We start from the raw sequence: 22915 nt of genomic DNA, 5'->3' as shown, positions 1-22915 counted from the left end.
CTCCTGCGGGCACCGGGAGTGACTCACTGGGTGGGGCAGGCCCCAAAACGAACGAAAACCGCAAAAATCCAGCTGCTTCCCCCTGCAGTGACGCAGGGGTCCTTGGGTGGGGGGCAGGGGGCCCCGAGGCCCCCCAGGGGGGAGCACACGGGGCCCCCAGGGTGGGGACAGGGCCCCCAGGGTGGGGACAGTGTCACCAGGGTGGGGACGGGACCCCTGCAGTGTCCCCACCCCCACCCCCCCCCGGCGGTCGGGGTCGTGCCCGTGGCCCCGTTTGGGGGTGCAGGATGGAGCGCAGCCCCCCGGCCCCCCCCGCTGCCCCCCGGCCCCACTGCGACGTCAGGGCCGTGACTCAGCCCCGCAGGATCCGTCCCGCGCCCGCCCCGGCCCTTCATAAAGCGGCGGAGCCGGCGACAGCCCCACAGCGCCCGCCGCCATGGCCACCTTCGGCCTCCTCCTCCTCCTCGGCGCCGCCGGTGAGTCCCGCGGCCCCGACCGACGCCAGGGTCCCCCCTGCGTGGCTGGGTCCCCTCCCCAGACACCTGGGTCCCACCCGGGACACCTGGGTCCCTGCCCACACACTTGGGCCACCTCTCCCGGACACCTGGGTCCCCTTCTGGATGCCTGGGTCCCCTCCCGGCCAGCTGGGTCCCCTCCCAGACACCTGGGTCCCCTTCCCCAGTGCCTGGGTCCCCTTCTGGATGCCTGGGTCCCCTCCCGGACAGCTGGGTCCCCTTCCCAGACACCTGGGTCCCCTCCCGGACAGCTGGGTCCCCTTCCCCAATGCCTGGGTCCCCTTCTGGATGCCTGGGTCCCCTCCCAGACAGCTGGGTCCCCTCCCAGACACCTGGGTCCCCTTCCCCAATGCCTGGGTCCCCTCCCGGCCAGCTGGGTCCCCTTCCCGGACACCTGGGTCCCCTTCCCCAGTGCCTGGGTCCCCTTCTGGATGCCTGGGTCCCCTCCTGGGCACCTGGGTCCCCTTCCCAGACACCTGGGTCCCCTTCCCCAATGCCTGGGTCCCCTCCCGGACAGCTGGGTCCCCTTCCCAGACACCTGGGTCCCCTCCTGGATGCCTGGGTCCCCTCCCGGCCATCTGGGTCCCCTTCCCAGACACCTGGGTCCCTTTCCCCAATGCCTGGGTCCCCTCCCGGACAGCTGGGTCCCCTTCCCGGACACCTGGGTCCCCTTCTCCAGTGCCTGGGTCCCCTTCTGGATGCCTGGGTCCTCTCCCGGACACCTGGGTCCCCTTCTGGATGCCTGGGTCCCTGCTGACACATTAGGGCCACCTCCCCGGACACCTGGGTCCCCTCCCACATGCCTGGGTCCCCTTCCCGAATGCTTGGGTCCCATTCCGAGACACCTGGGTCCCCTTCCCGAATGCCTGGGTCCCCTTCCCGAATGCTTGGGTCCCGTTCCGAGACACCTGGGTCCCCTTCCCGAATGCTTGGGTCCCTTCCCCGGACACCTGGGTCCCCTCCTGGATGCCTGGGTCCCCTCCCGGACAGCTGGGTCCCCTTCCCCAATGCCTGGGTCCCCACCTGCATACCTGGGTGTCCTCCCCAGACACCTGAGTCCCTACCCACACATTAAGGCCACTTCCCTGGACACCTGGGTCCCCACCCACATGCCTGGGTTCCCCTCCCCGGATGCTTGGGTCCCTGCCCACACACCTGGGTCCCCTTCCCGAATGCCTGGGTCCCTTCCCCAGATGCCTGGGTCCCCTTCTGGAACACTTGGGTCCCTCCCCACACATCTGGGTCCCCACCCGCATGCCTGGGTCCCCTTCCCAGAACGTTGGGTCCCTCTCTAGGCAGCTGGGTCCCTTCCCCAGACGCCTGGGTCCCCCCCTGCACGCCTGGGTTCCCCCCTGCACGCCTGGGTCCCCCCCTGCACGCCTGGGTTCCCCTTCCTGGACACCTGGGTCCCTGCCCACACATCTGGGCCACCTTCCCCGGCGCCTGGGTCCCCTCCCTATTATGGGACTCCAAACCTGTGGGATTGGGGGTCCCCACTTGTCCCCCCGCGGGTGGAGGTGCCCCCACTGACTCCCTATCCACCCTGTCCCCCCTCCCTGGTGACAGTAGTGGCACGGGAGCAACCCCAGCACGTGGTGCAGGAGAGACTGGTCCTGCAGCACCCCCACATCGAGCAAGGTGAGGGCAGGGACAGGGGGGACACAGTGGGGGGACACCCCCGGGATGGGGAGACATGGGGGGGACATGAGGGGGACACCCAGGGATGGGGGGACATGGGAACAGCCAGGGTTGGGGACACGGGGATACCCAGGGGTGAGGACATGAATGGGGGGATATGGGGACATGGATGGGGGACATGGTCATGGGGGGCATGGGGACATGGATGGGGGACACGGGAGGACACCCAGAGATGGGGACATGGGGACAGCCAAGGTCAGGGACAGAGGGACATGGGGACACGGGTGGGGGGACATGGTGATGGCAGGCAGGGGGGACACGGATGGGGAGACATGGGGGGGACACCCTGGGATGGGGACGTGGATGGGGGCGACACAGGGGACATGGGGACAGGGAGGGTTGGGAATGGGGGGACGCCGTGATGGGGGGCTGGACAGAGGGACAAGGAACAAATAGGGGATGGGGGGCCACATAGGGACAAGCGTCACCTGGGGACAGGGCAGCGGGGACACCCCCTGCCGCGTCCCCACACCCCGCTCCCCCCTTTCAGTGCTGCAGAACGAGCAGGACCTCCTGCGGCTCCCCAACGTCCTGGAAGAGATGCCGGGTGCCACCGTCCCCCTGCACTCCCCCCCAGTCTGGGCCACCACCCTGGACGGCTTCCCCCCGCCTGGCCCATGGCCAACACTGTCACCCGCCACTGCCGCCAGCCCCCCGCCCGCCCTGCCCCCCAGCTGCCCCCCACCGCCTTCGCCCACCTGCACCGGCAGGCAGCCGCGCTCGACGCCTTCCGGCCCCGCCTCGACGCCTGCTGCCAGCACCAGGCCCCGCTGCCCTGCGCCCGCCGTGCCGTGAGTCCCCGGGGGGGGACACAACATGGGGACACCTTTTCGGGGGGGGGGATGTGACACACAGAGTCTGACCCCGCTGTCCCGCAGTGGACGGACGTGCTGGACGGATTCTGCACCGATGAATTTGGGGTGAAGACGCGGCAGTTCCACTGCTGCCGGCAGCAAGGTGGGGCGCGCCGCCGCTGCTTCACCCAAGACCCTGACGCCATTGCTGCCGCTGCCACCGCCGAGGTCACCGCCGCCATCGCCGCCGCCTGGGACCCCACCGACGAGCCGCCCTTCCCGCCCGGCGAGCCCACCGATGCCAACATGGGCAACATCTGCGGGTTGCGGGGGCTGCGCCCCGGCCCCCCGGGCCCCGCCAGCTCCTCCGGCCCCCGCGTCCGCCTGCGTCTGCGCCTGGAGCGTGACTACGGCCACTGCTGCCGCAACAGCAGCCTCGCCTGCGCCCACAACGCCGTGAGTGCCGGGGGGACGCGGGGGGACGCGGGTGGTGAGGAAGGACCCGGGTGTCCGGGGGCAGGGGTGGGGGGGACCCAGGCATCCAGGAGGGTCCCAGGTAGCCGGGGGCTGGGGGGACCCGCGTGTCCGGGAGGGTCCCAGGTGGTAAGGAGGGACGCAAGCACCCGGGAAGGTGGCCCAGGTGTCCGGGGAGGGGACCCGGGTGTCCGGGAAGGTGGCCCAGGTGTCCGGGGAGGGGACCCGGGTGTCCGGGCGGGGCCCCGTGTGTTTGGGAGGGACCCAGGTATCCAGGAAGGGATTCAGGCGTTTAGAAACCAGGGAGGGACCCAGGAATCCGGGAGGGACCCAGGCGTCCGGGGAGGGGACCCAGGTGTCCCCGGAATGACCCGGGTGCCCCGGCGTCGGGGTGGGGGGGGGGGAACGGGGGGTCCCAGGCGTCCGGGTGCCCCGACTGATCGCCCCCCGCCCCCTCCCTTCCCCGCAGTGGCGGAAGGGGCTGGAGCGGTTCTGCCGGGAGGAGGCGGCGGTGAAGACCCGGCAGCACCGGTGCTGCCAGCGCGGGGGGAGCCGCGCCCGGGGCCGCTGCTTCGCCGCCGCCGCCCCCCACCCCGCCTACGACCGGGAGCTGCACAACGTCAGCCTGGCCCGGCCCGGCCCCGCGCTGCTCCGCTCCCTCTGCGCGCCCACCCGCCTGCTCACCAAGAGGTGGGTGCTCCCCCACCCCGGGACCCCCCCATCCCCGCTTCCCCCCTCTCCGGGCCCCCGCCGCCCCCGGGACGGATCCACGGGGCGGGGGCGCCCCCCAGCGGCTGCGGGCGGTATCGTGGGGGGCACGGAGGACCCAGGAGTGTGGGGATGCCCCCCAGCAGGGAGGGACCCCCATCCCCGTGGGCCCCCATCCCCCGTGGGCCCCCATCCCCATGGGCCCCCATCCCCCATGGCCCCCATCTTAGAGCCCCCCCCATGACCCCCTCATCAGGGAGGTGACCCAGGCCGCCGGGACCCCCCCCCATCTCAGAGGGGACCCAGGCCCCTACCCCACCCAGGAGTGACCCCCCCCTCGTGTCCGTGTCCCGCAGGCGGCCGGTCCCGGAGCTGCTGGGGGCCGTGACGGCGGCGTGCTGCCCGCTGCCCCCCGAGGAGCAAAGCGCCTGCGCCCACGAGCAGGTGAGTGCATGGGGGGGAAACGGGGCGAGGGGGGGTCCAGGGGCTCTGGGGGCCCCCATGGCCCCCCTGCCCCCCCCCCCCCCCCCCGCGTTGTCCACAGCTGTCCCAGGGCATCGCCACCCTCTGTGCCACCCCGCGGGACGCCTGGCGCGACCCCCAGGGCTGCTGCTCGCGGGGGACCCCGAGCGGCGCCGCTGCTTCGACACCGCGTACCTGGCGCAGGTGACCCTGGGGGCCGCTGTGCCCCCCCCGCCCGCCGGCCACGGCGAGGAACCCCCCCCGGGGCGAGGGGGGCAATAAAGGGGCTGTGGTGTCACCTCCGAGCGCCTCAGTGTCCCCGTTGTTTGGGGGGGGGGAGTCCCCCGTGCCTCAGTTTCCCCATAGCGTGTGGGGATGTCCCCCCGTGCCTCAGTTTCCCCACGGGGGGGGGGGTGTCCTCCCACCATGCATCAGTGTCCCCACAGTGTGTGGGGTCCCCCCCGTGCTTCAGTGTCCCCATGGGAGGGGTGGGAGTGTCCCCTGTGCCCCGTTGTCCCCATAGTGTGTGTGTGGGGTCCCCCATGCCTCAGTGTCCCCATATGGAGGGGGGTCCCCCCCCGTGCCTCAGTGTCCCCGTGGGCGGGTGGAGGTGTCCCCCTGTGCCTCAGTGTCCCCATAGTGTGTGTGTGGGCCCCCCGTGCCTCAGTGTCCCCATGGGGGGGTGGCGGTGTCCCCCGGTGCCTCAGTTTCCCCATGGGGAGGGGGGAGGCCGTGCTTCAGTGTCCCCATGGGGGGGGTGTCCCCCTGTGCCTCAGTGTCCCCACTGTCCCCATAGTGTGTGTGTGTGTGTGTGTGTCCCCTCGTGCCTCAGTTTCCCCATAGCGTCTGGCACCCCGCCCATCCCTCAGTGTCCCCGCAGGGCGTGTGCAGGGTCCCCCCGTGCCTCAGTTTCCCCGCAGGCCCCGGGGCGTGGCGGGGCGTGGGGCCAGGTGTCGGGGTGTTTGTGGTGTTGGGAGGTGGCAGGGCCCGGATGTGACACAGGGTGTTTGGCTATCAGGGTGCACCCCGGTCACCGCAGGGACCCAGGCATCCGAGGGGGGACACACACACGAGTGGGCGGTGTCCCCTGTGGGTGTCCCTCTGCCCCCCCATACCCCCTACATTCTCATGTCCCCACAGGGTCACTGTCACCTGTGTCCCCCCCCCATTGCCATGATCCCAGGGTGTCCCCATGTTCCCCCATGTCCCTACATCCCCCATGGTGTCCCCATGCCCCCCCCCGGGGTGTCCCCATGTCCCCCATCTCCCTACATCCCCCACAGTGTCCCCGTCCCCCCCGGAGTGTCCCCATGTCCCCTCATGTCCCTACACCCCCCACAGTGTCCCCATGTCCCTACACCCCCATGGTGTCCCCATGCCCCCCGGGGTGTCCCCATGTCCCTACATCTCCCATGGTGTCCCTGTCCCACCCCTCACCCCCCAGGGTGTCCCCATTTCCCCACATCCCCCACAGTGTCCCTGTGCCCCCCCCAGGGTGTCCCCATGTCCCTACACCCCCACAGTGTCCCCATGTCCCTCCCGGGGTGTCCCCATGTCCCTACATCCCCCACAGTGTCCCTGTGCCCCCTGGGGTGTCCCCGTGTCCCCCCATGTCCCTACATCCCCAAGGTGTCCCCATGCCCCCCGGGGTGTCCCCATGTCCCTACATCTCCCATGGTGTCCCTGTCCCACCCACCCCCCAGGGTGTCCCCATTTCCCCACATCCCCACAGTGTCCCTGTGCCCCCCCCAGGGTGTCCCCGTGTCCCCCATGTCCCTACATCCCCAAGGTGTCCCCATGCCCCCCCGGGGTGTCCCCATGTCCCTACATCTCCCATGGTGTCCCTGTCCCACCCACCCCCCAGGGTGTCCCCATTTCCCCACATCCCCCACAGTGTCCCTGTGCCCCCCCCAGGGTGTCCCCATGTCCCTACACCCCCACAGTGTCCCCATGTCCCTCCCCGGGGTGTCCCCATGTCCCTACATCCCCACAGTGTCCCCGTGCCCCCTGGGGTGTCCCCGTGTCCCCCATGTCCCTACCTCCCCAAGGTGTCCCCATGCCCCCCTGGGGTGTCCCCATGTCCCTACATCTCCCATGGTGTCCCTGTCCCACCCCCCAGGGTGTCCCCATTTCCCCACATCCCCACAGTGTCCCTGTGCCCCCCCGAGTGTCCCCATGTCCCTACATCCCCCACAGTATCCCTGTCCCCCCCCAGGGTGTCCTCATGTCCCTACACCTCCCACTGTGTCCATGACCCCCCCGAGGTGTCCCCATGTCCCCCATCTCTCTACATCCCCCACAGTGTCCCTGTCCCCCCCCCGGCGTGTCCCCATGTCCCCCATGTCCCTACCTCCCCACAGCGTCCCCATGCCCCCAAGATGACAAGTGGGGAAACTGAGGTGTGGGGGGCTGGGCGGGGGGCTGCCCTGCTCTTATGGCTGCACCCCTCTTTTTTGCACCCCCATTTTTACCTCCCCCTTTGCACCCCTTCTTTCTACCCCCCATTTTTGCCGCCTTCCCTCTTCTTGCCCCTCCTGTTGCCCCCCTTTTCTTACACCCCCTTTTGCATGCCGGTTTCGCACCCCCGTTTTTAACCCCTGTTTTGCCCCCCCCATTTTGCGCTCTTTCTGCCTCCCCCTCACTTTAGCCCCCCGCCATGGGCAGCAGCGAGTTGCGGGGTGACCCCATCATCCACCCCCCATGCCTCAGTTTCCCCTCCAGCAGCTTGGGCTCCCTGTGGGCTCCTGGGGTGTTGGGGTCCCTGGGGGTGTTTGGGATCCCGGGGGTGTTGGGGTCCCAGGGGGATGTTGGAGGTCCCTGGGGGGTGTTGGGGGTCCCAAGGGGGGATCCCGGGGAGGTGTTGGGGGTCCCTGAGGGGTGTTGAGGGTCCTGGGGGGATGTTGGGGATCCTGGGGGGTGTTGGGGGACGCAGGGGGGTGGGGGTCCCAGGGGGATGTTGGGCGTCCCGGGGGGTGTTAGGGGTCCCGGGGGGTGTTAGGGGTCCCGGGGGATGTTAAGGGTCCCTGGGGGGGTGTTGGGGGTCCCTGGGGGGGTGTTTGGGATCTCGGGGGAGGTGTTGGGGGTCCTGCCTCCTCCCCCACACCCTCTGTCTGCCCTTCCCCGCATCCATCTGCCCCGGACCCTCCAGCTGTCCGTCTGTCCACCCTTCCCAGGGTTGGTGTCCCTCCCTCCATCCGTCCGTCCTTCCACGTGTCCTTCCCTAGAGCCACCCACCCCCAGATACCCTGTCCGTCCGGCCGGCCAGCCGTCTGTCCAGAGCATCACGGATGGTTTGGGTGGGGAGGGACCTTCAAAGGCCACCTCGTCCACCCCCCGCTGGGAGCAGGACCATCTTCCACCAGGTCAGGTTGCCCAGAGCCCCGTCCAACCTGGCCTTGAACGCTTCCAGGGACGGGGCATCCCCCACCTCTCCGGGCAACCTGGGCCAGCGTCTCACCAGCCTCAGCGTAAACAATTTCCTCCTTACATCTAGCCTGAATCTCCCCTCTTTTAGTTTAAAACCATCACCCCTTGTCCTGTCGCTACGGAAAGTGCCGGGTCCTGCACTTGGGCCACAACAACCCCACGCAACGCTGCAGGCGTGGGGAAGAGCGGCTGGAAAGTGCCCGGCAGAGAAGGACCTGGGGGTGTTGGTTGACAGCCGGGTGAATATGAGCCAGCAGTGTGCCCAGGTGGCCAAGAAGGCCAACAGCATCCTGGCTTGTGTCAGGAATAGCGTGGCCAGCAGGGCTAGGGCAGTGATCGTGCCCCTGCACTGGGCACTGGTGAGGCCGCACCTCGAATGCTGGGTTCAGTGTTGGGCCCCTCGCTACAAGAGAGACATGGAGGGGCTGGAGCGTGTCCAGAGAAGGGCAACGGAGCTGGGGAAGGGTCTGGAGCACAAGGCTGATGGGGAGCGGCTGGGGGACCTGGGGGTGTTCAGCCTGGAGAGAAGGAGGCTGAGGGGAGACCTCTCAACTCCTAAAGTTCACTCTCTACAACGCCCTGACAGGAGGGTGTAGAAACGTGGGGTCAGTCTCTTCTCCCAGGTAACAAGTGATGGGACGAGAGGAAACAGCCTCCAGTTGCGCCAGGGGAGGTTTAGACTGGATATTCGGAAATTTTACTTCACTGAAAGGGTTGTCCAGCACTGGAACAGGCTGCCCAGGGCAGTGGTGGAGTCACCATCCCTGGAGGTGTTTAAAAGCCGTTTGGATGAGGTGCTTAGGGCCATGGTGTAGTGGTGGGCTTGGCAGTGTTCGGTTTACGGTTGGACTCGATCTTAAAGGTCTTTTCCAACCTCTACGATTCTGTGATTCTGTGAAAAAGTCCGTCCCCACCTCATAAGCACCAAAAGGAGCAGTAAGGTCTCCCCGGAGCCTTCTCTTCTCCAGGCTGAACCCCCCAGCCCGTCCTCACAGCAGAGCTGTTCCATGAGGAACCCCTGACCAGGCTCTTCTCTTCCCTCTCTTTGCTGTTTCACATCCACAGTTACAGTCCTCAGTCAATGAAAGAGGTTTATAGCTCAGTAATTATCATTTATGGACAGCCAAAATGCAGAGTTTGGGGTTTTTTTTCCCGTCTAAGCTTTACAACCAATTAGGCACCTCTGCTTTTCACATTCCTGAGCTGCGGAAAACAAACTTGGGTCATTCTAGACAAGATTGGACCCGACAGCAATCGCTTCTCTTGAGCCTTCACCCCCTCGGTGAGGAGCCGATCCGAACCTCAGCCAGAGGAAAGGGGCGACAAGAAAGGAAACCTTCCGCTTGCGACTCCCGTATCGCCAGTTGAAAGCGGCTACTTGGGAATACTCGGATATTCGGAGCAGCCTCCCTGTATTTCCTGCCTCGCAGGATATTCCTACCCTCCTGCAGCTTCCCAGCGTGAAACAGGGCTCAGCCGGGGCTCTGGAATTAGGGAAATACATCCCTACACGTGGAAAACGCGGTGTTACAGCAGCGAGAGATCCTCCGCTGCACCTGGGGATGGTTTTGTTTCTGGCCTGAATAAAAGGAAGCATTTTGTTTGTCTCAAAGATTAATATCTGTCAAATTCCATCACTTAACTACCCAGGGGAGACAAAAACCAACTTTGGAACTGCTGCCAAACCACTCGTCTCTCACAGCGATGAACCCGAGCGTTAAAAGTAAACCGATTCGTATGTATTTTATCCAAAATTTATTGACACCATGATGGGTGGTGCTACAGGGACAGTATGAAAGTCACATTTGCGGTTGGCTTTCTGTGGACGCCTGCTCACAGGCTGGGACACGCAGCTCTGCGATGGCAGCCCCTGCTCTCGTGCTCTGTGAAGCCGCCTGTGCCAGTAGTGCCATCCATCGCTCGCCCCCTTCGCTTAATGCTGCTTTCGTCTGAAGGAGCAGCCTGAGAAAAAAAAAAAAAAGAAAAAACCCAACCCACGCAGAGCGGTCAGAAACACTGCAGCCTCTTCCAAGCCCTTCCCTACAGGCATCTCCTCGTCTCGCCAGCCCAAATTCAGCGCTTTTTGCCTGCTTTTAAGCGAAAAAGCACCACGTCAGTTCTGAAAGCGCTCACAACCGAGCGGCTTTTAGAGTCTTCCAGCCCAGGAGAGCCGCATCTCCACAAGGCACCTCGGGTTCAAAGCCTCGGGGGCTCCCCGAGGAGGAGGGGGGGGCCGTAAGCCGCCCCTCAGCCCTGCTACCCACCTTCTGTCAGCCTCGCCTTGCCCCCCGTGGGCTGGCACAGCACGGTCGAGCAGCCCACGCACAAAACGACGGTCTGAGCGTGGCTAAACACCGTAGTGATCTTGTAACAACCTGCCGGGAAAGGGAGAGCTCTGAGGGAGGCGGGGGGGGGCACCGGGACCCGTTGCTCCCCCTCCCCGGGTCCGCCCGCCCGGCCCCCGGCCCTGCCCGCCGCCCTACCCGGGCACTTGACGTCCATGAAGTAGGAGTTGGGGCTCTGCACCAGCCGCTTCTTCTTGTGCTTCCTCTTTTCCTCCTCAGGGGAAGGGTGCAGCAAATCCTTCGCTAACTGCGGGGACAGTCGCGGTTAGCGCCCGGCCCCCACCCGCCGCCATCTTGGGGCCCCCGCCGTGCAGATGGCGGCGGTCACGGCCCACCCCGCAGCCCCGCCGGGCCGACAACCGGGCGCGCCCGCCTCCCGCCCTCCTCCCTCCCTCCCGTGCCGCGGCGCTGGGCCCCGCCCGGTCTGGAAGGGGGCCGGGGCCGGGGCCGGGCTCGGCGCCGCACTCACAGGCATGTCGGCGTGGAGGCAGCCGCGACCGAAAAGGGGCCAGAGCGGAAGCGGGCGCCGCTATATCCGCTGCGGGGTTCCCCGCACGGGCGGAAGTGAGGCGCGGCCGCGGGGCGGCGCCATGTTGGGAAGGTCGCTGTGGGGGCGGCCATGTTGAGAAGGTCGCTTGTGCGCCGCCATCTTGGGAGGGGCGCCCGTGGGGAGGTACGGCCGCTGGAGTCGTGACGTCGGGTGATCGCTGCGGTGACGTCACGGGGGGAGGGTGACGTCATGGCGGCGGGGCCGGGCTCGGCGCGAGTCCCCGCCCGGGGGTGGGCGGGCCGGGGCCGGGGCCGGGCCGGGCCGGGTCCCGGTGGCGGCGGCGGGGGAGAGCGGCCCGGCGGCGGGCGGGGGCCATGGCCAAGGCCTACGACCACCTCTTCAAGCTGCTGCTGATCGGGGACAGCGGCGTGGGCAAGACCTGCCTCATCATCCGCTTCGCCGAGGACAACTTCACCAGCACCTACATCTCCACCATCGGTGCGTCAGCGGCACCCCCGGGGACCCCCCCCGGGGAGACCCCCCTTCCCCGGGGACCCCCCCCTTCCCCGGGGACCCCCCCCCCCGGGACTCACCGGGACCCCCGGCCCCGGGAGAGCGGTGCTTCTCCTCCCGCCGGGTCCCCACCGCGCAGCCCGGGGCGGCGGGCCGGGGGCCGGGGCGGCTGGGTCCGCTCCCATCGCCCGCCGCCCTCCTCCTTCCCCCGCCTGCCTCCTGCCCGCACCCCGGCACCGGCAGGACGGGGACGGCACCGGGAACGCCACCGGGGACACGGCCTCGCCGCGGGGCAGCTCTGAGCCTCGTCCCGGCCGGTGAACCAGGGGTCTGAGCCATTTCCAGGGGCTCCATGGCGAAGGAAGCCAGCGCGGTGTGGCGGTGCCGGCCACGGCTCGACGCTGGTCCTGCCCCGCGGCCGCCACCGAACCGGGACCCCGGTGCCCGCCGCCCCGTCCTCCTCTTCCTCCTCTCCTCCGAGTTTCCACCGCGCTGGTAAAGCCATTTCCTGAGCCTGGAGCAGCCGCCCCGGCACGGCCCGTGCCATAAATTCCGGCGCGGACACGCCGGCTGCCAGCTGCCGGCTAGGCCGGGGTCCGGGCTGTGTGCCCCACCATCATCCCCCTGGCCTGGGGCTCCAGCCCTTCCTCCTCCTCATCATCCTCTCCAGCCCCCGAAACGGGGCTGAGCTGAGAGGGGGTGCAGGGAGGTGGGAGTTTTGGGGGGGGGGGGGTCATCTGCCGGCTTTTGGGGCTCCCTCCGTCTCTTCTTGCCCCCCGCCGTGGGCAGCATCGCAGGCAGCCATGCGGGGTGATGCCATCCTGCAGGAATGCCGCGTCCGGCAGGCTCGGGGACGCCGGTGACCCGCTCCCACCCGCTGCAGCCGGTGCCAGGCCTGGACTTTGCCCCCCCCCCCCACCCCCTTTCCTAGGATGCCAGATGGTTACTGGGAAAATGGAGACTGGGACTGGGAGTGGAGCCGTTTACGGCATCCCCTCCCAGTGCCGCCCCGGCAGCGCCGGCCCCGTCTCTCTCTTCTTCCAGGGATCGACTTCAAAATCCGGACGGTGGACATCGATGGGAAGAAGATCAAGCTGCAGGTCTGGTAAGTTGGGGGGGGGGGTGGTGTGTGTGTGGAATTGGGGACCCCCCCGCTTCCCACCAAGCTGCCCTCACCCCCCTCCTCTCTCTCTCCCACAGGGACACGGCGGGACAAGAGCGCTTCAAAACCATCACGACAGCCTATTACCGCGGAGCCGTGGTACGGAGAGGGGGTGCCGGCAGCCCCCAGAAGGGCTGGGGCAGCTTGGGGGGGGGACGGCACCCGCCTGGGGCGAGACACCCCCCAAGCTGGGGCCGAGGGTCCCTGCCCCACTGACTGCACCGTCCTGGCAGGGCATCATCCTGGTGTATGACATCACCGATGAGAAATCCTTCGAAAATATCCAAAACTGGATGAAAAGCATCAAGGAGGTGAGTGTGGGCCGGGGCTGGGGACACGGGGGGCGGGGGGTCCTGCCCGTCCTCTCCTGCCTGCAGAACGCCTCTGCCGGGGTCGAGCGTCTCCTGATCGGCAACAAGTGTGACATGGAGGGCAAGCGCAAAGTGCAGCGGGATGCGGCCGAAAAGGTAGGGGGGCCACCGTGGGGCTGAGGGGGGGGGAAGACACCCCCACAGCACCCGGGTCAAAGGGGGGGGTCCCCTTGTTCCACAGCTGGCGAAGGAGCACGGGATCCGCTTCTTCGAGACCAGCGCCAAGTCCAGCGTGAACGTGGAGGAGGTGAGAGGGGGCCCCAAATGTGGGGGAGGGGGGGGGCGTGGACCCCCAACGGGAGCGGCACGGGGGGGGTCCCCATCCCCCGGGGGGGGTCCCCGGGTGCTGCCTCCGCTGACCGTCCCCTCTCCCCAGGCCTTCAGCACGCTGGCGCGGGACATCCTGCAGAAATCCTCCCGGAAAGCGGTGAGTGGGGCCGGGGGGGGCCGGGCGAGGACCCCCCTGCTCCGGCCCCCCCCTGACCCCCTCCCCTCCCTCTTCCAGGCCCCCAGCAGCAGCAAGCCCCTGCTGGAGCCCGGCCCCCCGAGGAAAGCCGGGGGTAAATGCTCCCTGGCATAGGGCCGCCGCCGCTGCCCCCCCCCCGCCGCCGCTGCTCCCCCCGCTTGCCCCGGGGCAGCGCGGGCGCCTCTCCGGGGAGGGGGGGCCGGGGGGCTCCCGACCGGAGCGGGGCGGGGGGGAGAAGGGCTGACCCCCCCGGTCCGCACCTCGTGCCATAAAGCCCAGCTTGTGCCTTGCCCCGTCTCCGGTGTCTCTGTTGGGGACGCGGGGGGGTTGGACGGGCCCGGCGGGGGGAACCGGGGACGGGGCGGGGGGGGGCCGAGCTCCGCGGGCGCGCCGGGACCGTGCGAAGCCCCGCCCCTCCGCTCAAAGCCCCGCCCTTTCGCTGAAAACCACGCCCCTTCCCTCAAGTCACTCCCTGATGCTCAAGTCACGCCCCGTCCCTCAAGCCCCGCCCCCGCACGAAACTCCGCCCCGCAACAGCCCCGCCTCCCGTCCAGGCACCGCCCCCCCGCTGACGCCGCCCTTCTCGTCCGCCCCCGCTTCTCCCAGCGGCCCCCGCGCCTCAAGATGGCGGCGCTGCCAGAAGCGCAGGGCCCGGCCCGGTAGTTCCGTCGCGCCCATGGGGCCCCGGGGCCCCGCCGGGCCCCGCTGCTGCGGCCTCTACGCCGTCCTGGGCGCCCTGGTCTGCGGCCTGCGGTGAGCGGGGCGGGTGGGCGCGAAGCGCGGCCCGGCCAGGCCCGGAGAGCGCGGCCCTGACGGCGTCTCTGCTCTCTCTCCACAGGCCGGCGGCGGCGATGGCGGCGAGCGATGAGAGGCGGTCGGGTAGGTGCGGGGCCGGGCTCGGCGGGGCACGGGCGGTGGGGGGCCGGGGGACTCGGGGCCGGGGGACTCGGGGCCGGGCCGGGTGGGTTCCTGGCTAGGCCTGCTCTCTCCGCAGCGAGCCCGGTGGCGGCCACGCCGTGCTGGCGGGTGGAGGACTTCGTGGTGGCACAGGAGTGCGCCCGCTGCTCCAGCTTCGAGGTGGTGAGTGTCCTCAGCCCCTCACCCGGCGGGCTGGCGGGGTCGGGGGGCAGGTCCTGCCCCCGGCACGGTCTCCGACAGACCCTTCTCGGTTGCAGAAGACGATAATGGAGTGCAGCCCCACAGGCTTCGTAGAGAAAATCAGCTGTGCCACCTCCAAGAGGGATGAATTCAAGAGGTGGGGTGCGGGCCCTGGGTGGGGGGGACGGGGCAGCCGTGAGCCCCGGGGGAGACGGGGTGGGATTTGGGGCTGAGGCTGTTCCCTCCGGGGTTCCTAACTCTCCCTATGGGCGCAGCTGTCGCTCCGCAGTGATGGAGGCGCACGTTTTCTGGAGGTTCGTGGGCACCATGATGTGCGTGGCCACCGTCTTCGCGGTGCTGGTGGTGTGTCGCCAGCGCGTGCTGGACAGGAAGGCCCTGGAGAAGGTCCGTAAGCAGATCGAGTCCATTTAGCAGAGCCCGGCCGCCCTGGAGTGGAGGACTCTGCTCACCCACTGCTCCCAACCGGCTGGGAGGAGGAACGGGTGCCTGGGGCAGGCTCTGCTCTGCTCCGCGAACACGGAATCCTGCCGGGAGCTGCCCTCCGCTGCCCCAGACACCTCTGGGGTCCACAGTGTGTAATAAATCCTGATCGTTGTCACCGGAACGATGCTGGCATTTGTCCCCGGGAGGACGGGAGTGACGCCGGGCTGTGCTGCCGGCTCTGCGCCCCCGTTGGAGCCCCGGGGGGGTCCCGGTCCCGCACGGCCGCACCCCAGGCAGCACGGCGCGCTCAGCGCCGACCCTCCAACACACGTTGGGGTGCAAACCAGGCACGGGTTTATTCACCGGCGCACAGAGCTGCTGGGGTTGGGGAGGGGGCACATCCAGCACCACCGGGCCGGGCTGGGTGTCCCCCCACCCTGGGCCCCCAAAGCAGGGGCTGCTCTTCGCTCCCTGTCACATCTCGTCCCCGTGTCCCTGTTTCGCTGCCCCCGCATCCCCCGGGGAGGCCCGGTCTGAGGAGTTGGTGCTCGGCTCCCTGCCGGGGGGGGGCTTCCCATCCCCGTGCCCCCCCTCGGCTCCATCCTCCACGGCAGCCACAGGTTCTGGGTCTCCCACCCGCAGCCACCCCGGCGCAGAGAACGGGGCTTCTCCCGCCGGTCCCAGCAGCTCCCCCTGGGTCAGGATGTTCCTGGAAATCACTGTGGGAACAGGGAACGCCGGGGTGGGCAGCGTTGGGGAGGGGGGAGCTGCAGGTGGGCCCCCCCCCGGGGCTCCCGCAGCCTCCCCGTTACCTCCGGTGGGCCTGTCGCCGTCCCGGCTGCCCCCCGGGCCCCGGCGGAAGGGGCTGTAGCTGGGGAAGAGGATGAGTCCCAGGGAGAAGAGCAGGATCTGCCAGGAAAGGACAGGAAGTCCGTACCCCCGAGCGGCGCCGGGGGATGCCGGCGTGCCGCGGTGCGCGTGCCGTACCAGGACGCAGGTGCTGGTCTGGGCGGCCTTGTTGGACGTCTGCTTGATCAGCGCCTGCAACTGCCGCAGCAGGGACCTGCGGGACGAGGGGTCGGCGAGCGCCCGCCCTGCGCGCCCCATCCCGGCACCGTGCCCGCCGCGGCATCCCGTGCCGTGCTTACCCGTTGCATTTCTCCAGCTCCTGGATTTTCTTCCGCAGCTCCTGGTTCTGGGCTGAGCACGCGGCCACCCTGCCCGGGCAGAGATGGGGACAGGTGAGGGGACGCGCCGGGATGCAGGGGACGTGCTGGCTCGCGGTGCCACCGGCACCCACCTGCTCTCCAGCCCGTCCAGGTACTCCTTCTTCCTCTGCCGGCTGTCCTGGGCCGACTGCTTGTTACGGATCTTTCTCCGCACCTTCTTCAGGATCCGCTCCTCAGCCTGGGGGGGCGGAGGGGTGAGCCCTGCCCCGTGCTGCCCCCCGCCCGTCCCCCCCTGTCTGTGTCCCCCCCACGCACCTGGGTGAGGGGCAGGGTGCCGGGCAGCGTCACCCCCTCCTGCGCCAGCAGCCGCTTCTCCTCCTCCGTCAGGCGTAGCTGCCGAGAGATGGGACACGTGTGGGGATGGGCCGGGGGTGCCTGGCAGCGTGGGGACACACGGAGGGGCTGCGGGGACTCACGGCGGGGCCGGGTGCCTGCAGGGTGACGGGCAGCGGAGCGGGCAGGGGCGCAGCGGGCAGCTCGTTGATGATGCAGGAGCTGGGGAGCAGCGCGGGGCACAGCCAGTCGTCTGCAAGGGGGAGAGGCAGCCATGCCCTGCCTGCTCCTGCCTGCGCTAACCCGCGGAGCCGCTCTGCTCCCTGCCCTGCGCCGCGCTGGCAGGACGCGGCCCCCGGGCTGAGCCCTGCTGGGGGCTGAGCCCTGCTGGGGGCTGAACCCCACTGACCCAGCTGGATGGAGACGACGCTGCCGTGCAGGGGGGTGCCGAGGTCGCAGACCACCTCGTAGAGGGTGGCGGTGGGGGCCTCATCGTGCGGGGGGGGCTCCGGGCTGGCGACCTGGGAGCTGTGGCCACCCGGGGAGGCGAGGCGGCCACCCAGGCCGCAGGCAACGTTAGGGTTCACCATCAGCCGCAGCGGCTCCTCGGCTTTGCTCCCCTGCGGCCGGAGAGACGCTGGCAGGGGAGACGGGGACCCCGAGGGCTCCCGTGTCCCGTGTCCCCCCCCCAGCCCCCCGTGTCCCTCGGGGGGCTCCTCCCTGCCCCGCTCCCCCTTCGACACCGACTCACGCCATCCTCGGGGAGCCTCCAGCCCTCGAAGGCCGGCTCCGAGCCGCTGGGAGACGGGACCGAGCCGGAAAAGGGGGGATCGGGGAAGACGCTGCCCGGGAAGAGCTCGTCCCGCGGCTCCAGGAGAGCGTCCAGGAGCTCCAGGGCCTCTGGCTCCATCCCCTGGGCTGAAGGGTGAGCGGGGGCCGCCGGACACCCCGGTGGGTGCCTGGGGACCCTCCCGGGCCGGGTGTCGTGGGTGCTGCTCCGGTCAGATCCCGGTGAGGGGCGGTGGGACCCTCTGCCGGCTCCGTGCCCCGAGGCAGCGGGGATGGGCTCCCGGGCCTCCCTTCTCACCGTTTCTCGGGGGTCTCCCACCTTGGTACCGGCTGGCACAGCCGCCTCCACCCCGCTCCCGGGGCTGTGCACCAGGATCTCCGGTATCCTGGGCAAACCCCGCCAAGTCCCACCCCCGGAGCCTTGCACCGGTAGAAGGGCCGGGCTCCCCGCCCCCGCCGTGGCCCGGGGTCTCCCGTTCCCCCCCTCCCGCCTCTACCGGGGGGGGGGGGGGGCACAGAGGGCTCGCCCGGGCTACCGGGGAGAGCCGGGCTTGAGGCTGCCCCGGTACCGCGTCCCGGAGGCACCGGGGAGAAGCAGCGAGCGGTTCCGCGGGGAAAGCGGGGCCGGGGGCCGGTTCGCTGCAGTCGATGGTGGCTCCAACCCCGGGTCGGTCCCCTCCCGGTAACGGAGCCCCGGGTGGGGGGGGACGGGGGACGGGGACGGGACACGTGTGCGCGCCACCGCGCGTTCCCGGGACGGCGGTAGGGTTTTCTGTTTTTCTATTGGCTGCGAGGTGCGTCACTCAGCGGTACCGTCGGGGTTTTTCGCGTTCCTATTGGCTACGGTGCCGGCTCCGCCCTTCGGAAGGCTGAGGACGCGTAGCGATGTAGCGAGCGGTGAGTGCGGGGGGGGGACGGGGACACCGGGACCTTGGACCGGGACGGGGACCAGTCCCCGGTCCCCGTCCCGGTCCTTGATCCCGATTCCGCTCCCTGTCCTTGATCCCGGTCCCCGGTGCCGCTCGGTCGGTCCCCGGTCCCGGTCCTTGATCCTGATCCCGGTCCCCGTCCTTGATCCCGGTCCCCGGTGCCGCTCGGTCGGTCCCGGTCCCGGTCCTTGATCCCGATTCCGCTCCCCGTCCTTGATCCCGGTCCCCGGTGCCGCTCGGTCGGTCCCCGGTCCCAGTCCTTGATCCTGATCCCGGTCCCCGGTCCCAGTCCTTGATCCCGATTCCGCTCCCCGTCCTTGATCCCCGTCCCCGGTGCCGCTCGGTCGGTCCCCGATCCCGGTCCTTGATCCCGGTCCCCGGTCCCCGATCCCGGCCCTTGATCCCGATTCCGGTCCCCGTCCTTGATCCCGGTCCCCGGTGCCGCTCGGTCGGTCCCCAGTCCCGGTCCCAGTCCCCCGGTCCCGCTCCGCCACCCCCCTGTTCCGTTACCGGCGCGTTGCCCCGCTTCCCCGGGCCACCCCACGACCCCCGGGGATCGCCCTCCCAACCCGCCGCGGGCCCCGGGAAGGCGGAATCGGTGCCGGCGGGAGGGGTGTGTGAGTCACCGGGGCCGGGAGGCGGCACCGATCGCTCTGACGGTCCCGTCCCGTCGTAGCTGCGATTCGTCCCGGGGATGCGAAGCGAGGTCGAGGAGGAGGAGGAGGCGGCGGCCGGTCGGAGCTCCCGCACCGGAGCTCTCCTTTGAGCTCCCGCACCGGAGCTCGGGCGCGATGGCGGCGGGAACCGGGAACGGGGAGGAGCTGGCCTGGAGCCCCGGGATGGCCCCGCGCCCCTCGCCCGGCCTGGAGGCGAAGCTGGGCTCGCTGGTGCTGCTGCTGCTGCTGCCCCTCGCCTGCGGCCTGGCCCCGCTCTGCTGCTTCCGGCAGCTCCCGAGCTCCGCCGGTACGGCCGGGGGGGTCCGGGGGGTCTTGAGGGGGTTTGGGGCTCCGGGGGATCCCGGGGGATCGCGGGGAGTCTGGGGGTCTCAGTGGTCTGGGGTGTTTCGGTGATCCTGGGGGGCTCGGGGGGGTCCCAGAGGGCCTGGGAGGGTCGGAGGGGTCTGGGGATCCCGGGGTCTGGGGATCCCGGGGAGTCTGGGGGTCTCAGTGGTCTGGGGCGTCTGGGTGATCCCAGGGGTGCTCGGGGATCCCAGAGGGCCTGGGAGGGTCGGAGGGGTCTGGGGGTCCAGGGGATCCTGGGGAGTCTGGGGGTCTCAGTGGTCTGGGGTGTCTGGGAGATGCCGGGGGGCTTGGGGGTCCCGGGGTCCCAGAGGGCGTGGGAGGGTCCGAGGGGTCTGGGGATCCTGGGGATTCTGGGGGTCTCAGTGGTCTGGGGCATCTGGGCAATCCCGGGGGGCTTAGGGGTTCTGGGGGTCCCAGAGGGCCTGGGAGGGTCTGAGGGGTCTGGGGGATCCCAGGGGCTCAGGGTGTCCTGGGGGGGCATCCCGGGGAGTCTGGGGGGTCTCAGAGGTCTGGGGAGGTCCCAGAGAGTCTGGGACGGTCTGGGGGTCTCAGGGGTCTGGGGGGTCCCAGGGAGTCTGGCGGGGTCCGGGGGGCCTGGGGGTGTCCCAGGGAGTCTTGAGGTGTCCCTGGGGGGGTCTCAGGGGTCTGGAGGATCCCGGGGGTCCAGAACGGGCTGGGGACAGGGCTGACCCCAAAGGGCCTGGTGGGTCCCGGGGTGCGGGGCTGTGGTGGGGGTCTCAGCCCCCCGCCCCGCAGACGCCCGCAGCCCGGTGCTCAGCCTGGTGAGCTGCTTCGCCGGCGGCGTCTTCCTGGCCACCTGCCTGCTCGACCTCCTGCCCGACTACCTGGCCAGCATCAGCGCGGCGCTGGAGGGGCTGCGCATCACGGTGAGCACCCAGGACCCCCCCGGGGTGCTGTGTCGTGTCCCCCCCCCCGGGGGACCCTGCCTGGGGGGACCCCGGCTCTGCCTCGGGGGCTTCCTGGTGTCCTTGTCCCCAGGATTGAGGTCAGCAGCTCTGGCTGGGTGCGGGGGTGTCAGCTGTGCTGGGACAGCGGGGAGGGGACGGCCGGGGGGGGGGGGGACACACAGTGGGGAGGGGACAGCTGGGAGGGGATGGTGGGGGGGGTTGGGGACAGCAGGGAAGGGATGGTGGGGGGGGGACAGCGGGGACGGGACAGAGGGGACAGGGACAGCGGGGATGGGACAGCGGGGAGGGAGCTGGCAGGGCCGGGCCAGCCGGGAGGCCCTCGTGTCCCGCTGTGACTCATGGAAAGATCCTCCCGCTGCCCGTGGCTTCCCGGCAGCCGCTGCCTCCGGCTTCCTTCCCCAGGGCCGCCGGCGCAGGCAGGGGCTAGGTACAGGCAGGGGCTGGGCGCAGGCAGGGGCTGGGTGTAGGCAGGGGCCGAGTGCAGGCAGGGGCTGGGCACAGGCAGGGGCTGGGTGTAGGCAGGGGCTGGGTGTAGGCAAGGCTGGGTGTAGGCAGGGGCTGGGGGTAGGCAAGGCTGGGCGCAGGCAAGGCTGGGTGCAGGCAGGGGCCGGGCGCAGGCAAGGCTGGGCGCAGGCAAGGCTGGGCGCAGGCAAGGCTGGGTGCAGGCAGGGGCTGGGCGCAGGCAGGGGCTGGGCGTAGGCAAGGCTGGGCACAGGCAAGGCCGGGCACAGGCAAGGCCGGGCGCAGGCAGGGGCCGGGCGCAGGCAAGGCTGGGCACAGGCAAGGCCGGGCGCAGGCAGGGGCCGGGCGCAGGCAGGGGCTGGGCACAGGCAAGGTTGGGTGCAGGCAGGGGCCGGGTGCAGGCAGGGGCCGGGCGCAGGCAGGGCTAGGTACAGGCAGGGCTGGGCGCAGGCAGGGGCTGGGCGCAGGCAGGGGCTAGGCACAGGCAGGGGTTAGGTACAGGCAGGGGCCGGGTACAGGCAGGGCTAGGTACAGGCAGGGGCTGGGCGCAGGCAGGGGCTGGGCGCAGGCAGGGGCTAGGTACAGGCAGGGGCCGGGCACAGGCAGGGCTAGGTACAGGCAGGGGCCGGGTGCAGGCAGGGGCCGGGTGCAGGCAGGGGCCGGGTACAGGCAGGGGCCGGGCGCAGGCAGGGGCCGGGCGCAGGCAAGGCTGGGCGCAGGCAAGGCTGGGCGCAGGCAGGGGCCGGGCGCAGGCAGGGGCCGGGCGCAGGCAAGGCTGGGCGCAGGCAGGGGCTGGGCGCAGGCAGGGGCTGGGCACAGGCAGGGGCCAGGTACAGGCAGGGGCCGGGCGCAGGCAGGGGCTGGGCGCAGGCAAGGCTGGGCGCAGGCAAGGCTGGGCGCAGGCAGGGGCTGGGCGCAGGCAGGGGCTGGGCACAGGCAGGGGCCAGGTACAGGCAGGGGCCGGGCGCAGGCAGGGGCCGGGCGCAGGCAGGGGCCAGGTACAGGCAGGGGCCGGGTACAGGCAGGGCTAGGTACAGGCAGGGGCCGGGTACAGGCAGGGCAGGGTGCAGGCAGGCCCTGAGCTCCCTTCCCCCCCAGCTGCAGTTCCCCTTGCCCGAGTTCATCCTGGCCATGGGCTTCTTCCTGGTGCTGGTGCTGGAGCAGGTCGCGCTGGCGCAGCAGGAGCTGTCGTCCGTGCCGGAAGAAACGCGGGCTCTGCTTCCCGCCGGTTCCATCCAGACCCCTTCGCCGCAGCCCCCCGTTCCCGGCGCTCGGGGTGCCGTCCGTGCCGGGTTGCTGGTGCTGGCGCTGGCGCTGCACGCCGTGCTGGAGGGGCTGGCGCTGGGGCTGCAGGAGGCCGAGGGGGCCGTGCTGCGCGTCTGCCTGGCCCTGCTGCTCCACAAATGCGCCGTGGCCTTCAGCCTGGGGCTGAAGCTGCTGGGGGGTCGCCTGCGCACCCCCGCCGTGGTCGCCTGCTTGGCGCTCTTCGCCATGATGTCGCCTTTGGGCGTGGGGTTGGGGACGGCGGTGGCGGCGGGAGCGGGGCCGCGGCAGCGGCTGTGCCGGGGGGTGCTGGAGGGGTTGGCGGCCGGCACCTTCCTCTACATCACCTTCCTGGAGATCCTGCCCCAGGAGCTGGGGGTCCCCCAGCATCGCGTCCCCAAGGTCATCCTGCTCCTCGCCGGCTTCGCCCTCGTCACCGCCATCCTCTTCATCAAGATCTGAGACGCCCCAGATGCTGGGTGACCCCCCCGCCCCCCGTGCAGGACCCCGAGGAAGGGGGTTCCCCCCTGCACCCGCTCCTCCGTGCAAGTGCCAAAGCTCCAGGGGCTGCCCCGGCTGTCCTGGGCCCTCCCCGTGCCTCAGTTTCCCCATCTGCACAGGGGGAACGGTGCTGTCCCCCCCGCGGGACCCCCAGAGTGGGGGGGCTGAGCATGTGTCCCCCCCCACACACACACACACAAGTGCCCTTACACACGGGTGGGCACCCCGGGGTGCGCAGCCCTGGCCCCCCCCGGCCGGGCGAGGTGTTGGATGAAGCAAATAAAGGACTGGACCTGACGGTGCTGCCTCTGCCTGGGATGGGGGTGGGGTTCGGGGGGGCACAATATGGGGGTGACGTCGATGACGACAGTGCCTGAGGGGGTCACAGTGCCCAGGGGGACCCACAGTGCCCCCCACTGGGCCTATATGGGCTGGGGGGTCCGGGCCCCTCCGATTTTGGGGGATAGGTGGGGTCTGCTCTGTTCCCAGCCATGGGGGTGACCCGCTGTGCCCCCCAGCTCTAACCCTCCCCTCGCCCCCAGTTACCCCCTC

General features: G+C 70.1%; 5 protein-coding genes across 15 annotated transcripts; 3 read left to right on the top strand and 2 right to left on the bottom strand.

Moving 5' to 3' along the window:
* Positions 1-356: 356 nt before the first annotated feature.
* On the top strand, positions 357-4953 carry ECM1 (extracellular matrix protein 1). The gene is given in 9 exon segments (XM_072846737.1): positions 357-476; positions 2082-2153; positions 2704-2820; positions 2823-3004; positions 3092-3463; positions 3951-4171; positions 4546-4633; positions 4734-4803; positions 4806-4953. Coding segments are annotated over 9 exon segments (1290 nt in total). The 5' UTR covers positions 357-436; the 3' UTR covers positions 4934-4953.
* Positions 4954-9815: 4862 nt separating this feature from the next.
* Positions 9816-10983, bottom strand: RPS27 (ribosomal protein S27). 2 transcript variants are annotated; one of them, XM_072846902.1, is made up of 4 exons: positions 10892-10983; positions 10561-10669; positions 10342-10452; positions 9816-10039 (listed from the first exon to the last, which is right to left on the bottom strand). In XM_072846902.1, the coding sequence occupies exons 1-4, from the start codon at positions 10895-10897 to the stop codon at positions 10011-10013; spliced, it is 255 nt and encodes an 84-aa protein (XP_072703003.1). In that variant the 5' UTR covers positions 10898-10983; the 3' UTR covers positions 9816-10010. The 2 variants fall into 2 exon arrangements, with proteins under 2 accessions (XP_072703003.1, XP_072703004.1); XM_072846903.1 differs by having other exon boundaries at positions 10028-10167.
* Positions 10984-11209: 226 nt separating this feature from the next.
* LOC140644084 (uncharacterized) lies at positions 11210-15147 on the top strand. Of its 3 annotated transcripts, none has more exons than XR_012039740.1 (13): positions 11210-11410; positions 12470-12530; positions 12626-12686; positions 12821-12898; positions 12965-13054; positions 13140-13205; positions 13335-13385; positions 13464-13518; positions 13928-14177; positions 14263-14303; positions 14419-14504; positions 14583-14679; positions 14798-14867. XR_012039740.1 is itself a non-coding variant. In XM_072846582.1 (13 exons), exons 1-13 carry the CDS (start codon positions 11287-11289, stop codon positions 14952-14954), a joined length of 1149 nt encoding a protein of 382 aa, XP_072702683.1. In that variant the 5' UTR covers positions 11210-11286; the 3' UTR covers positions 14955-15147. The 3 variants fall into 3 exon arrangements, 2 of the variants coding, with proteins under 2 accessions (XP_072702683.1, XP_072702682.1); XM_072846582.1 differs by having other exon boundaries at positions 13979-14177; positions 14600-14679; positions 14798-15147; XM_072846581.1 differs by having other exon boundaries at positions 14600-14679; positions 14798-15147.
* Positions 15148-15175: 28 nt separating this feature from the next.
* On the bottom strand, positions 15176-17933 carry CREB3L4 (cAMP responsive element binding protein 3 like 4). 4 transcript variants are annotated; one of them, XM_072846577.1, is made up of 9 exons: positions 17220-17933; positions 16878-17088; positions 16612-16721; positions 16451-16528; positions 16267-16373; positions 16115-16183; positions 15954-16029; positions 15779-15875; positions 15176-15685 (listed from the first exon to the last, which is right to left on the bottom strand). In XM_072846577.1, the coding sequence occupies exons 1-9, from the start codon at positions 17376-17378 to the stop codon at positions 15441-15443; spliced, it is 1152 nt and encodes a 383-aa protein (XP_072702678.1). In that variant the 5' UTR covers positions 17379-17933; the 3' UTR covers positions 15176-15440. The 4 variants fall into 4 exon arrangements, with proteins under 4 accessions (XP_072702678.1, XP_072702677.1, XP_072702679.1 ...); XM_072846576.1 differs by having other exon boundaries at positions 16612-17088; XM_072846578.1 differs by having other exon boundaries at positions 16612-16996; positions 17220-17351.
* Positions 17934-17998: 65 nt separating this feature from the next.
* On the top strand, positions 17999-22660 carry SLC39A1 (solute carrier family 39 member 1). Of its 5 annotated transcripts, none has more exons than XM_072846587.1 (4): positions 17999-18154; positions 18863-19149; positions 19965-20095; positions 21704-22660. In XM_072846587.1, the coding sequence occupies exons 2-4, from the start codon at positions 18978-18980 to the stop codon at positions 22322-22324; spliced, it is 924 nt and encodes a 307-aa protein (XP_072702688.1). In that variant the 5' UTR covers positions 17999-18154; positions 18863-18977; the 3' UTR covers positions 22325-22660. The 5 variants fall into 5 exon arrangements, with proteins under 5 accessions (XP_072702688.1, XP_072702684.1, XP_072702687.1 ...); XM_072846583.1 differs by having other exon boundaries at positions 18000-18154; positions 21698-22660; XM_072846586.1 differs by lacking the exon at positions 17999-18154 and adding an exon at positions 18166-18282 and having other exon boundaries at positions 21698-22660.
* The last annotated feature ends 255 nt before the right edge of the window (positions 22661-22915 follow it).

This window comes from Ciconia boyciana, chromosome 26 (genome assembly GCF_034638445.1).
Source record: "Ciconia boyciana chromosome 26, ASM3463844v1, whole genome shotgun sequence".
Taxonomy (NCBI): Eukaryota; Metazoa; Chordata; class Aves; order Ciconiiformes; family Ciconiidae; genus Ciconia; species Ciconia boyciana.
This window is presented reverse-complemented; position numbering and strand designations above follow the sequence as displayed.